General features: G+C 40.1%; 1 protein-coding gene across 3 annotated transcripts in view; it reads left to right on the forward strand.

Moving 5' to 3' along the window:
- Positions 1 to 14,846, forward strand: part of IGSF11 (immunoglobulin superfamily member 11) — a 169,894-nt gene that overhangs the window by 135,339 nt on the left and 19,709 nt on the right. For 2 of the 3 annotated variants that reach the window (XM_055128439.1, XM_055128441.1), the window contains 3 exons: positions 6,743 to 6,906; positions 8,975 to 9,182; positions 10,869 to 11,024. In XM_055128439.1, the coding sequence (XP_054984414.1) occupies positions 6,743 to 6,906; positions 8,975 to 9,182; positions 10,869 to 11,024 (528 nt within the window). The remainder of the gene's footprint in view (positions 1 to 6,742; positions 6,907 to 8,974; positions 9,183 to 10,868; positions 11,025 to 14,846) is intronic. The other variant, XM_055128440.1, reaches the window with a different exon arrangement.

Consider the following 14,846-nt stretch of genomic DNA (forward strand, 5'->3'; position numbering starts at 1 on the left):
TTCCCCAGCCCATGCCTAGCCGAAACTCCAGTTGCCATCCCTGCTGGGGCTCTGACCAGAAAAAAGAGGGTACAAAAGTGTAGCTCTGGGATTTTTTTTTTTTAGGCTAATACCCGTATCTTTGCATTCTAGTCAGAAGGTTCAGGCTTTCTTTGCTGTGCTCCACCTTCGTGGACTGGGAACCGTGAAGATTTTCAACCCTTTTTTGTAGACAACAAGGAGTATGATTGCTGTATTATATGGTGACAGAATTGTTTAGTTTTGTAAGAAATTGCAAAATGGCCTTCCAAAAATAGCTATACTATTTTGCATTATACTAGCACTGAAAGAATATCTGCTATTTGCCATCAGTATTCTGTAGTATAGTAATTTTAATAAATGTGGAATAGTATATCCTCTCTTGTAATTGGTTGTTTTAATTTGCATTTTCATAATAACATAATATGGAGCACCTTTTCATATTCTTAATTTCGCTCTATATATTCTTTGATGAGGAGTTTATTAATAAATTTGGTCCATTTTTAATCAGAATTTCTTAATCTTTTTTTATTGAATCATTGTGAGATAGACTCTTACAAAGCTGTTCATGATTGGATTGCAGTCATACAGTATTACAATACCCATCCCTCCACCAGTGTACATTTTTACATGGTGAAGTTTCTCTTGTTATTTTTATTGAATTAATATTAGAGAATTACATGAGTTTCAGTTGTAGCATAATTAAGACCAAACATATGTATATATTTTGTGAGGTTTATCCTTTAAAGTTTAACTCATAATAAAAGTTATTCCTTTTATCCAATTTACCCTTCTCTTCTAGTAATCATAAATTGGTCTTATAATTTACAAATTTTAGTTTTGTTTGATTAAGCTAATCTGTTTGTTTTTTTTAAAACATATAAATGAAATCACATGGCATTTGCTCTTCTTCTCTTATCTCACTAAGCATAATTTCCTGTAGGTTCATCTGCATTGCAACAAATGGCAGAATATTTATCCTTTTTATAGCTGAGTAGTATTCCATTTTTACATACTACATCTTTACATAAACCCTCTGTTCATTAGTCCTTGTGTTGTATTATAACTAATGCTTCAATAAACACGGGGTACATATCTCTTCATCTTCCTTTTTTCCCCCTTAAATACCCAGAAGTGTAATAGGCAGTTATCAGGACTTTCTGTTTTCAGATATTTGAGGAATCTTGAGACAGTTTTCCATAATGGTTGCACCAATTTACATTTCTGCCAAGAGTGTCTAAGGGTTCCTTCTTTTCACCTTCTCTCCAATACTTGTTTTTCTGGGGCTGGAGTGATTGTACAGTGAGTAGGGCGTTTGCCTTGCACGTGGCTGACCTGGGTTCAACTCCCAGCATCCCATATGGTCCCCAAGCACCGCTAGGAGTAATTCCTGAGTGCAGAGCCAGGAGTAACCCCTGTGCAATGCTGGGTGTGACCCAAAAAGCAAACAAACAAACAAAAAACCCCAACACTTGTTCTTCCATGTGTGTTGGATAAGAGCCATTCTCACAGGTTTGAAGTTATTGTTATATTGTTATTGTTATTTTGACCTGCATTTCCCTAGTAAGAGATAATGAAGATCTTTTCATATGCATTTGGTGATCTATATGTTTTGTTCTGAGAAGTGTATTTTTGATCTTCTGATTTTAAAAATTCAGTTTGTTTTTTGCTGTTCATTGTGTATTTTTGATGATTACTAACTAGTGTATGTATAATATGCAAATATCCTCCATTCAGTAGTATGCTTTTTCAGTTTTGATGTAAGTTTCTTTTGTTGCACAAAAGTTTTTCAGTTTGATGTAATCTCATTTGTTTTTGCTTTTGTTTCTGTTCCTATTCTAATTCTCTAAGACTTGTTTTTAAGGTCTGTCTACAGCAGGGGAAAAATTACCTAGATTTCCTCAACCCTTTTAAATCATTAAGGTCTCATGTTCAAGTCTTTAACACATTTAAAATTAATTTTCGTGTATTGAGAGAGTGGTTTAGTTTGATTTGTTGTATGTGTATGCTCAGTCTTCTCACTGTATTTTGATTTGTTTATTTTGGGGTCCACACATAGCGTTGCTAAGGGTTTATTCTGGCTCTGAGCTCAGGGACCACTCCTGGAGGCCTCAGGGGACCATATAGGGTGCCAGGATAGAACACAGGTCATCAGCCTGCAAAGCAAGCACCCTACCAACTGCTCTATGGACCCAGTCCTCTTCCCACTGTCTTTTAATTAATTTTGGGTTTTGGCCCATGCCCAGTGATGCTCAGAGCCTATTCCAGTTTGACGTGTGGGCATTACATCTGGTGGTGCTTGTGAGATGATACAATACTGGGGATTAAACCTGGGCCTCTTGCACTCCATCTCCTGAACCCCTCCATGATTTAAAAAAAATTTATTAGTCAATCACCGTGAGGTACAGCAACAGACTTACAAACTTTTGTGCTCGAGTTTCAGTCATACAGTGATCGGGTACTCATCCCTCCATCAGTGCCCATTTTCCTCCACCAGTGGTTCCAGCATCCCTCCCACCACCCCCACCTTGCCTCTGTGGCAGGGCTTTCCCTTTTGTTCTCTCTTTCCTTTTGGGTGTTGTGGTTTGCACTAGAGGCATCGAGTGGCCATTGTGATCGGTCTGTAGTCTACATTCGGCATGCATCTCCCAACTTGAGTGGGTCCTCCAAATACCCTTTACTTGGTGTTCCCTTTTTTATCTGAGCTGTCTTCTCCCCCAGTATGTGAGGCCAGCCTCCAAGCAAGGGGACAAACCTTCTGGTCTTTATCTCTACTATTCTTGAACTCCTTCATGATTTATTGAAGAGATTTTCCTGGCTCTGTTTTAGGTTCTTGAGTCCTTTGTCACAAATTAGCAACTCATAGATATGTGGTTTTATTTCTCGGGTCTCAGTCATGTTCCAGGAATCTGTTTGTCTTTTTATTCCAATACCATTGCTTCATTAATTACTATCACTTTTCTTATATAGTTCTATAAAAGGCAAGGAAATCCCACTCAAAAGAAGAAAGATACATAAAAGACATAAAACAGGGGCTGGGGGGAAGATTATAAAGAAGAACTTTCAGAATGAAGCTCAAGACTTCTTTTAAAAGAAGAAAGAAGCTTTGAATTTAAGGTGTAAAGTACATAGTAACCACAAAACAAAAATGCTTAAAAATAAAACCAATAATGAATAACTTTGTAATTTCACACTAACTAAATAAAAATGTATTAAAAATTAATGAGATAAATGGAAACAGATCACTATGTAAAAGGCCAGCATCAAAGTGCAAGTGAAGAAAAATTTTAAAAAGCCAGAGAGCCAAAGCAAAACATCCCAAATCCTCATAGAAAAGTAGCAATAAATCCCAATACATTGGAATCCCCAATCAAGAGTCACAGATCATGACTGGATCAGGAAACAAAATCCAATCTTCTGCTACTTACAAGAGATGTACTTAAATTGTGACAGCGGAGTCAAAGCAAAAGACTAGAAAATGAAATCATGTAGGTCATGCAGCCAACCCTGGTTCAGTCCTCAGCATCCCATATGATCCTCTGAGTACCACCAGGAGCAATTCTTGAGTACAGAGCCAGGAGAAACCATGAGCATTGCCTGTTATGACCCCCAGAGCAAAATTTAAAAAAACTCCCCAAAACCAAAACCAAATACACAAATGCACATTTGTCTCAGTGGACATGGAACATTCTTCAGGTAGAATGCTGGGACACAAAACAAATGTCCATGAAGCCAGAAATCATATACTGCAGTGCCGTGAAGTTATCACTGTATCACTGTCATCCCATTGATTTACTTGAGCAGGCACCAGTAACATCTCCATTCATCCAAGCCCTGAGATTTTAGCAGCCTCTCCTTACTTGTTTTTCCCGATGATTGGAGGCTCTTTTCAGCGTCAAGGGAATGAGAACTGTTATTGTTACTATATTGGGCATATCAAATATGCCACGGAGAGCTTGCCAGGCTCTTCCATGCAGGCGGGATACTCTCAGTAGCTTGCTGGGCTCTCCAAGAGGCATATATACATATTTCCCTTTATGACTATGTGTCCAGGAATATGTTCATCATGCATGAGGCTTGGCCCAAGCATGTGTAAAGTGGCCTGGAGTGTGGCGGTGGGGTAGTGGAAATCGGCCCCCAGGGCTAGGTCCCCGCTCTGGGTCACCCCTAGTGCGGAGTCCAGTTGCATGGTTATGGGGGCCTCATTTTATGCTACCTTCTGGGAGAAGCAGCTGTGAGTTCTGGAGGGTGGCCGATGAGATTATCTGGCACCGGCAGGAGGTGGCATATGGGTGTGACCCCTGGGTTGCCGGAGATTGGGGGAAGCAGGCAAAGGATCTCTGCTCCCGGGTTCCATTGAGCCCAAAGTCCAAGAGCACAAAGTTCCGCATTACTTGAGTTTCATGGGACTTCGCTCATGTGTGAGGATCCGCCCGAGCATGTGGAAAGTGACCTAGAGCATGGTGGCAGTGTGGTAGTGGAGGTCGGCTGCCGAGGCTGGGTCCCTTGGGGCGGGGAGGACTCTCACCCACCCCCCTTTGTGGCACCCCTGCTGTGGAGTCTGGTGGCATGGTTATTGGGGCTCATGAAGGTAGAAGTTAATTATGAAAAAGAAAGAAAGCTAGGTGAAGCTTGAAGGTTTGCAGAATGACGCAAAGCAGGAAGCACAATACCTTCGTATTTGCTTTCCCCCCCTCAAAGTTATTTTTGCTAGTCACAGTGTCTTATAGTTCCAAATAGATCTTAAGTTTTGGGGTTCTATTTATATGATGAACAATTAGGATTTTGGTAGGTATTGTGTGAACCTGTATTGTGCTTTAGATAATAGAATCATTTTCACAGTATTCATCCAGTCTGTGAGTGAGGAATGTCTTTTCACCAGCCAACTCCTCCAGTTACTTAGGCCAGTATTAGCGGCTTATGGGATGAGAGAAGGTCTTGTAAAGAGCCAGCTGCTGTTGGGAACATGCTGTACGGGGGCCTGACTCATGTTCATGACACTTCCGATACCCATTGCCTCTGGGGTCCCAGATCTAAGACTCAGTATAGTCTGTCTACTGATATTGCAGTTCATGAGCTCAGGACAGGTCCTAAGAGGTGGTGGAGGAGAGATATATTCTGGGGCAGGCTGCTTAGACTTTTTCCAGTGATCCCTTTTCACCTCAGAAAATTTTATGCAGCCACTGGTGACTAGGCGTTAAACAGGAAATTTACTGGTAATAAATCACAAAGAAATGTATTTTAAGCAGTTAGTGGGAGGTAGGCCTTGCTCAAGTAACTCTTAGGAAGGAGACCTGCTCCTTCCTGGGATTCTTGGCTAGCTGAGGCAGTAGCCTTCCAGTGTGAGGGCTGAGAAGGTGCTGCTGCTTAGGACCTGCCTTGCTGAGTTACTGGCTCACCTCATGGTACTGAGGGACTGCTAAGGGCCGTGCTCTGTGATTCTCTGGAGACTGCACACTGCTGGGTACAGCACATTCCTTAATGACGGTGCTATGTCACAGGCCCCAAGACAACTTAAAGATTTTTTGCAATCTCCACATTCAATGATGTGACCTCATAAGAGGCTGTGGCCCACAGTCTACGAAGGCTGGGTTTTAGGATGGGAGGGTTGATCTGCTTGTGACATCTTTAGGGTTGATTCAGTGGATTTGCTTGGCTTGGTAGGTGTCCCCTTCTTCTTTTGTTGCTCCGTGCCCCTCCTGAAGCTGTGTCCTCTGTCGGAGATGGACAGTTCTTCCATCAAGGGTTACAGGCAGCTGCGCTCCCATGCTTTGACCTCCCAACAGGCCTCAAGAAGCTGATTTCGGAGCGCCCTCCACCCCATCCCTCTCCTGAGAGACCCGCAGCTCCCACACTCCTCAGACTTCACTCGAGCTTGGGGCATGTGCCTCCATGCTGTCTCTGCTCTTTCTTTTCCAGGACTCATGGCTTGTCTGGCAGCTATTCTGTGCCCCCAGCCCCCAGATACCACCTCTGCCACCCCATCTTCACACTGATGTGTGGATTTTCTCAGCTTCCTCTCTAGTGCATGCGAATTTGCCTCTGAGCTGCTGGCACTGTTTCACCACTATACTGTGGGATTCTCAGCAGGGTCTCTTTCTGGATAATTGCTCTTCTCTCTCAGAAGCAAACTAGGGAACCTCCTCTGTCACCATCTTGGTGGCATCTCCTGATCTCACCCTATGGGAACATTGCATACCTGTTCTCTTATTCTCTTATTTTGTCTTCTTTGATTTATTTTAGCAGCACTTGATGAGTAGAGAGTAATGATGTGAACACCTTTCCCTGTTTTTTTTTTTTTTAGACTCTGTGTCTGGAAATGTATATTTAAACTTTTCACCCAGTTTAACATTTTAAATTTTTTTTATTTAATTCTGGTAGAACAGCGGGTAGGGCTTGTATGCAGCCTACCCGGGTTCAATTCCTCCACCTCTCTTGGAGAGCCCAGCAAGCTACTGAGAGTATGCTGCCCGCACAGCAGAGCCTGGCAAGCTACCCGTGGAGTATTCGATATGCCAAAAACAGTAACAAGTCTCACAATGGAGATGTTACTGGTGCCTGCTCGAGCAAATCAACGAACAATGGAATGACAGTGACAGTGACATAGTTGTTTAGCAACACCATCACATCAACTCACACTATTGATAATATGAAGCACAAACTGTTTTTCAGGGGATTTGGACTTTCAGGAATGCTTCTGTCATTCCTATTTCTTTTTCTGCAGGTGTCGCTACGTCCCTGGAGGTCTCGGAGAGCCCCGGGAGTGTGCAGGTAGCTCGAGGCCAGACAGCAGTCCTGCCTTGTACCTTCACCACCAGCGCCGCCCTCCTTAACCTCAATGTCATTTGGATGGTCATTCCTCTCGCCAATGCTAACCAACCCGAGCAGGTAACTGGGTGCCACCCCCTCCTACCTCTGCAACACAATTCTCCTAAGTTCTAGTACTTTGAGGGAAATCTGAAGTATATTTGAAGAGTCAGGGGGGAAAGAAAAGAAAATCTAAAAGCGATCGCAAATCAGACAAGAATGTTTTGAAGCAAACGTAGAAATTCAGTGGAAAAGAGAAAATCAGAACTAAAGATAGAGAAAGAGCAGAGATGTGGAAAATGAGAGGATAAGTTCTTATTTCTTGAAACACTTTGCAGATCACACACTTCACAGTTTAGAAGCAGCTGAGGTGGGTAATAATGAGTTTATATCAGAGGAGCTTGTCTTCTTTCTTTCTTTCTCTCTGAATTCAGGCCTCAGACTAAACAGGGTTTTCTCTATCACCAAGCCAGATTCCCAACCTGAAGCTGTCCTAGGGTTGTTTTTATTTATTTATTTATTTGATATAAAACAGATTTAAAGAGGATCCTTCCTGAGCATTGGACTTTCAGTGGTGATCTACTGTGGCATAATACGTATTCTGATTCTAAGTGATGCATGCCTGAAACATGAATGTTTCAATGCAGTCTGCTTCAGTTAAAAGAGAAAACAGGAAGTTCACCTTATGATTTTATGTAGGAACTTGAAGTGTGTGTCTAGTAAGCATGTTTATTATAAAAGTGAAAAATATGGGGGAACCTCTTCCCTTTTCTGTTCTTTCCTAACTTTAGTTAGACATTGTGGTTTACAAGGATGTTCATAATAGAGCTGTTTGGACAGTGTTGCAGCACTAATCCCACCACCCACCATCAGTATGACCTTCCCTCCACCATTGGCCCCAGGTTCCTACCCACCCCTCAAACTTTCTCCCTTAGAAAGAAAAAAAATTATTTATTTTGTATTGCTTGTTACAACAACATGGTAAATGGAATTAACAAAAAATAGTTCAGTAAAACAAAATTTGTGAAAATAGTTATGGCTCACAATGTTGTTATTAAGGTCATGGAGTGTTTCCTGAGCTGTTGCTAGTTGAGCCTTCTATTTTACTGTTTCAGTTTATTGAGCTTAGAGGGCTTTCATGCTACTTTTCCATCTGATTTTCTGTGCTCCTACTGGGTTGTCAGTGTGGTAGAATTTGGAAGTGTCACTCGGCCAAGCACGTAGCCATGCGCCTCAGGAGCACCAGGATCATTGGAACTGGAGGATTCTTGGTCTGGCCCCTTCCCAAGGAGGCCCTAGAGTTTTCAGGCTGAAAAGATGGGCCTACCTGGGAGTTTCCTTGGCTTTGTGTCTCTTACAAGATTAGTTATGAGGCTGTTTATTTAAACATATTTTTTGTATCAAAAGCCAAAAGCTTTTGATAAAATAAAAAATGCTGGGACAGAAATGGCAAAACATATTTTGACAGCGAGTGACTAGCACTAACACAGGTGGATGAGATAATATTTTCTAAAGATAATGATTTTATTAAAGAAGCATCATGTCGTGGTAATGCTTGGTTTATTTGTCTAATATTACTAGTATTTTATAATTATAGTTGGGCATACCAGCCTGCTTGTACATGAAAACAAGCTACTACCTTGCAATCTGTATTAAAGGTAAAAGACTCATAATTTGTATACCTACTGCATAAAATAGAAAATTAATGAGACATAAGGGTAACAGTCATGGACCTGAAAGTCTTCTCTCTCTTATGGCATTTGTTTATATTTATAAGAGATTTAGTGACCTAGTAAGCTTGAGAATGTCAGTGCTAAATTTTAAAATAAATTTTATTTTGGAATTATATTTTTAACTGATAAAACTAGGTACAAATAGTTCAATAGCATTAAAGTTTTTTCTACATTATAGTGAGTTAGATCAGATAAAAGAAAAAAGGAAATTAAAAAAGACAGTTACTCCAGTCTGGTTTGAAAAGAATATAGAGCCACAAGGTATCTGTGGACAGATTCTATAGTAAAGAGCTGGTAGCTACTGTTACTAGAAATAAATGTTCTAATATTTGTTACAATCTACTTTTTGTTAGGATTTATTGTATCTCTAGAAGTAGGTGCTGTGGTCATCTTGGTTATTTCACTTTCTTGTTCAGGTCATTCTGTATCAGGGTGGACAGATGTTTGACGGCGCCCCCAGGTTCCATGGGAGGGTTGGATTTACAGGCACCATGCCTGCCACCAACGTCTCCATCTTCATCAACAACACCCAGCTGTCAGACACAGGCACCTACCAGTGTTTGGTCAACAACCTGCCAGACAGAGGAGGCAGGAACATTGGGGTCACTGGTCTCACAGTTCTAGGTGAGTGACAGTGAGTGTTTTGGGCACTGTGGTTTTACTTAGGATCTATGCTGAAGCAGCTTTACTTTTACCTACCTGTCCCCCGGCACTCTGATTGCTGCTTCTTTTCCTTCTTTCTCTCCTCTCAGCCCCCGCTTGACTGTTTCCCCCATCCTTACAGTCTCCTTTCTTTATTCCCAGTAGCTCTCTGAAACTTATTTCTTAAATCAATTTTTTTTCTGTACATGGAGAAAGATGGTATGAAATATGCTCAAAAATGGCCTTTTGCCATTCTTTAGCTTATTCAGGACAGGATTGGAGAAAATATTGAGAACAAGTATTAATATTGAGAATAACCACTGCAATTTTGTGCTACGTGACACTGAATAGGCTCATTATACAGTTCTCAGCTTACATCTGCTGTCCTGGCATTGTTTTAACAGTGCCTCGTTTTGTTTGATTTTTGTTTGTTTTGTTTGGAGGCCACACCCAGTGGTACTCAGGCATGAGAGGCAAGAACTTACCCCCGTACTATCACTCCAGTCCCATGATAATGCCTTTTTCACTCTCAGAATGTCCTTGTTTGAATGAGAAATTTATGATCTCTCATAAACATATGATATGTTTGGTCTCAGCATTGAGATTTAGGACCTTTTCAGGGTTATATAAACAATGAATACCAGTAAAGTTTAAATCAATATGTAGTTCTTAAACCAGAACTCTTTTAATAATTCATTTAGGGATGACCAGAGAGTTCAGTGGTGTAGAGCACAGCTCATGCTTTTCATGCTGAAGACCCACTCGGGTTCTGTCTCTGGCACTGCATAGTTCCCTGAGCACTGTTCCAGGAGTGAACCATGAGCACTGAACCAGGAATAGCCACTGCACCACAAGTGTAATCCCAAAATGAAGAAAAAAATCTAGTTGTTGTAGAATATGCGTAGTATAGCATTTATTATGCTCTAAGTGTCATTTCGAGTTTCAAGTGTCCATGTCAGTACTTTTAAACCTATTTTGGTCAACTACCTCTAGAGCATCTTACACAATCTAAACTCTTTATCCATTAATCAATATATCCCCCTCTCAGACACTCCAACTTTACTTCTGTGAAATTGTCTCATAGATACTTCACACAAATGGAATCAAAACAGTTGATATTTTTTAAAATGGCTGATTTATTTCACTTAACACAATGGCCTCAAGGCTCATCCATGTTGAAGCATGCATCAGAATTTCATTTAAAGACGGAAACTATTTCATCGGGCAGATGTACCATTTTTTGTCTATATATACATTAGTTTTTGACACTTGAGACATTTGTCCATATTTTTTATTGTGATAGTGCTACTGTGGATTTTGTTGTGCATTCATCCATTAATGCTTTTAAGGGCAATATTCCAGGAGGGATTTTAAGAATTCTTTAAGGAAATAGTAAAACCAATAACCGTAAGAAATCTTGAAAATATACTCAAGGGTATATCTCCTTCACATATTTGCTTCTAGATAATGGATGTTGTAGACTCAGCATCTAAGTGTGAATTCTGTAAATAACACCTGACTGTCCCTGTCTTCCCCATGTGGTACCTTCCCACTGTGCTGAAAAACAGTCAAATCTGAATTCCCACTATAGTGAACGTTGATTTCTCCCCCCATCATCATCTAGCTCATTGTAAATGCACGCATTGTTGCTGACTTTTCTTATTGTAGTTCCTCCTTCTGCTCCACACTGCCAAATTCAAGGGTCCCAGGATATAGGCAGTGATGTCGTCCTTCTCTGCAGCTCAGAGGAAGGCATTCCTCGACCAACTTACCTTTGGGAGAAATTAGATAACACCCTCAAACTACCTCCAACAGCTACTCAGGGTATGTATCATATTGCTGTACTACATTCAGTAAGTTATTATGGAGAATTATGATCTCTCTAAGACTCATGAAACAACTTTATTAGATTACAATTTACCTATTTGTGACCATCAGTGGAAATTCTTTTCTGTTCTGGTGAAGATTTAAAATAGCTAAATAGGAGCTGTTTGTTGTTATAATTCTTGAAGAATATAACTGAAAATCTATTTCGTTCTTGAGATCCAACTACTGTTTTAGTATGAGAAACATCAACATGGTCACAAATGGGTTAACCAACCTATTTTTTTTTTAACCTGAAGTTTAATTACAAGAGGAACATAGGAAATTGAATGGGAAAAGGCCACAAATACAAATCCTGAGAGACCAGGAGTTTATCACACCACACATGTAGAGAGAGACAAAGCCTGGCCCTGAGCCTGGAGAGAGCTCAGTGGTGGTACCCTGATGGGCAGAAATGTGGACTCTAGTTTGGATCTCTGCTATTGCTCCACTTCCTAAATGTGATCCCGGCGGTGCTGCTGTTTACATCCCCAGTAGCACAATTAAGTGTGTGTCCTTTGGCACACCAAAATCAAATGCGTGCAGTCATAACTAAAGTGTGCGATCCCCACAATTTAATAGTAAACCCCCGGTGAATACAACCAAAGTGTGCAAGCAGCACAATTCATAAGTGTGCAAGCAGTAAACCCCATGATGTGACCCACGTCCATCTCAAAGACAGCCACAAAACAAGAAGGTGGGGAGTCTAAGATAGAGGTGGCATGAATACTGTCAAATACATGTCAGATACATGTAAGTTCAGCTCTCTCAACTTTACATTAATGGAAATATCTTTTTAAAATATGAGAAAGTTTTATTAAATGCAATAAGGGAAAATTACTGCATTCTATAGAAAAGCTTCTATTTTAAGGAATGAAAATTAAGCAGGCTTGAGTGTTGCATTATCACAACCATTAATACAATATATAAAGGCATCCTCTTAATTTGCCTTAAATTTGTATCTGTTTAAAAAGAAAACAATACACAATAATGCAGGTATAAAGTGAGTCGAACACTGTGAAAAGACCCCACCACCAACCCCTCATCCCCATAAAGAAAATCCAAAAGCAAACCTCAAAACCAAGAATTCCAGATCAGAGTCTAGACAGGGGAAGTTAGAGTTACAGGGTGTATTATTGAAGCAATAATACTTGGATACACTCAGATAGGATAGATCTGAATGTAATCTGGATTAGACCATACTAACTTTGTCAATGTTAATTTTATTTTTTTACTTTGTTACTTGAACTGTGATCACATACAAAATTCCTGTCTTTGTCTCTGGGAAAGATAGCTCAGAGGGCAGGCGTAGGGCCCCCAGTTCAGTCCCCAACACCAGACAACCGTCCTGGTGCCCAGATAGAACTCTGGTAACTCTGCTGCCATTGGGGAGACTGTCTGACAAGACGAAATAGAATTTCTTAGAAACACCAAGTACTTAGTGGTAAAGCAGCATGTCTTCTTTTAAGAGGGTCATAAAAATATTTAGAATTTAATAAAAAAAATCCGTGATAAACCAGTTAGGTAAATAATAGTAAAATCTGAGTAGATGACACAAGGATATGCAGAGTCCCTTATTGGTTTAAAATTATCTAAATGAAATTTACCAAAATATTCTCATCTAATTGTTATGATGATGGTCAAGAGTTGAATGAGTTATGGGATCACAGAAGCAGGATCCTGTGATGTATGCCTCATTTTTATGCATGGGAATAACGAGGTGGATTCAGTGTTGTTTTCTTGGTACACAATCCTAAGGTAAATGAAAAGTATGTTTAATATGGATGCCTGAAAAAAAAATGTCATTTGGCCTACATTGGGCCATTGCCCAGGTTCCATTGAGAAAACATAAAGCATGAGACAGATTACAGTCTCCATGACACTGATTATCAACTGTTGAAAGTTTCATTTAGCAACATCTGAAGATATTTTTGGCTGTCACAGTTGATACTATGGTGTTCTGGCAGTGGGTAGAGGGCAAGAATCTGTGAGACTGCCTATAAAGCACAGGATGGCCACACATCAAAGAATTATTCAACCCCAAATGTTAACAAGTGATTTACATTACAATCTGTTGATTACATGAATGGATTTTTCTAACGTTACATATGCTTACATTTCTAGAGTGAAGATTATTTAATTGTGATTATTTTTTGATGAATTGCTTTATTTGGTATGCTAACAGTCTAATAGAATTTTTGTATCTATGATCATAAGTCAGAATGACTTTTAAATCTTTTTCTGTCTTCTGTTCTAGTTGTTTTAATATCAGATGACATGATGGCCCATAAAATGAGTTGGGGAGCTTTCCTCTTTTTCTGTTCTCTGAAACAATATAAATAAGATGACGCTTATCTGATGCCTTTGTAGAGTTGGTCTTTCAACTCTGCTTTACTGTGTTATTCTTTAATTTTAGGCGATTTACAGTATTGCTACTGATAAGGTTTCATACATAAACATTTCAGCACCACACCTTTCACCAGACTGTCCTTCCCCTCCACTGTTGTTCAGTGTCCCCCACCCCTGCTTTCTGTATTCTTCCCCATCTACCCTGCTCTGATAAACTTATTGAAGATCAGTTCTCGGTTTCTGTTGTCTCTCGGTATTTGTTATTTTTACTGACTATGTTTTTTTATAGCTCTTATATGGGAGAGATTATTCTCTGTCTGTCCCTCCTCTTCGGCTAACGTCTGTCTGTGTGATACCCCATCTACATAGCGGCAGATTGTGTGATTTCATCTTTCCTTATAATGGAACAGTATTCCATTGTGTAGATGTACGTAGTTTCTATATCTGGTCATCTGTTCTTGGTAACTTGGGTTGTTTTCAGATTTTGACTATTGTGAAATTTGGTTATTAAAGTTTGGATCTCATGATTTCAGTGTTTTTTACTCTGTGGTTTGTTCAGCTCTGTCATTCCTTAACACCCACAACATATACCAACTCTTGACCCCTTTTTGCTTCTCATATGTCTCTTCCCCTACCCTCCACTCGTCTTTCCATCTCCTTTTTATACCTGGGATGAAGGGTGATCATTCAGCTTTTCTATAAGTACAATTTTAAAATTTATTTAAATGCCGTGATTTATAATGTTGTTCATGATACAGTTGTTTCAGGTGTTCAGCGTCCCAATACCAGTCTTCTACCAGTCTCCTAGCAGTATTACCTTCCCTCCACCAACTTCCATGATTTCCCACCCATCCACCAAGCCTTCCCCTTAGCAGGCACAAAGAAATTTACTTCATAATGCTTCTTACCAAAAAATTGCAAATGAAATTACCAAAACAAAAACCCAATAAAAGTAGATTTGTGATAATTGTTTTATCTCACAGTGATGTTACTGAAGTTCTAGTCTGAGGATTAACTGAACTGTACTCCTACTGGATGTCAGTACTATGAAATTTGGAGGTTGTGCACTGTAGAAGCTGTGAAGCTGAAAAGATTTGGTGGCCTGGTCAAGTCTAGTTGTGGAGCTCTGGTATGGGTGGGGGCTTCTGGGCCATCTAGTAGAGAGGGAAACCTGTCATTCCCCATTTGGAGAAGGTCTCAGAATTCTCAGCCAGAAGATCACCATCTGTCTAGACAATCTAGACAATCAGTGGCTCGGCATTCTCTCCTGTTTATTTATTTATACTAGTAAACTCCACCCCCTCGGTCCCTTATGACCCACAGAGTCTCATTTAATATATCTGCTGTGAATCTTATGGGGTTTCCATTGTATGTGAGTTCCTTCTTTAATATTGTTTCTTTTAGTACTTAGTCTCTGAGTTTATATATACTGCA

Source organism: Sorex araneus, chromosome 2 (assembly GCF_027595985.1).
Source record: "Sorex araneus isolate mSorAra2 chromosome 2, mSorAra2.pri, whole genome shotgun sequence".
NCBI lineage: Eukaryota > Metazoa > Chordata > Mammalia > Eulipotyphla > Soricidae > Sorex > Sorex araneus.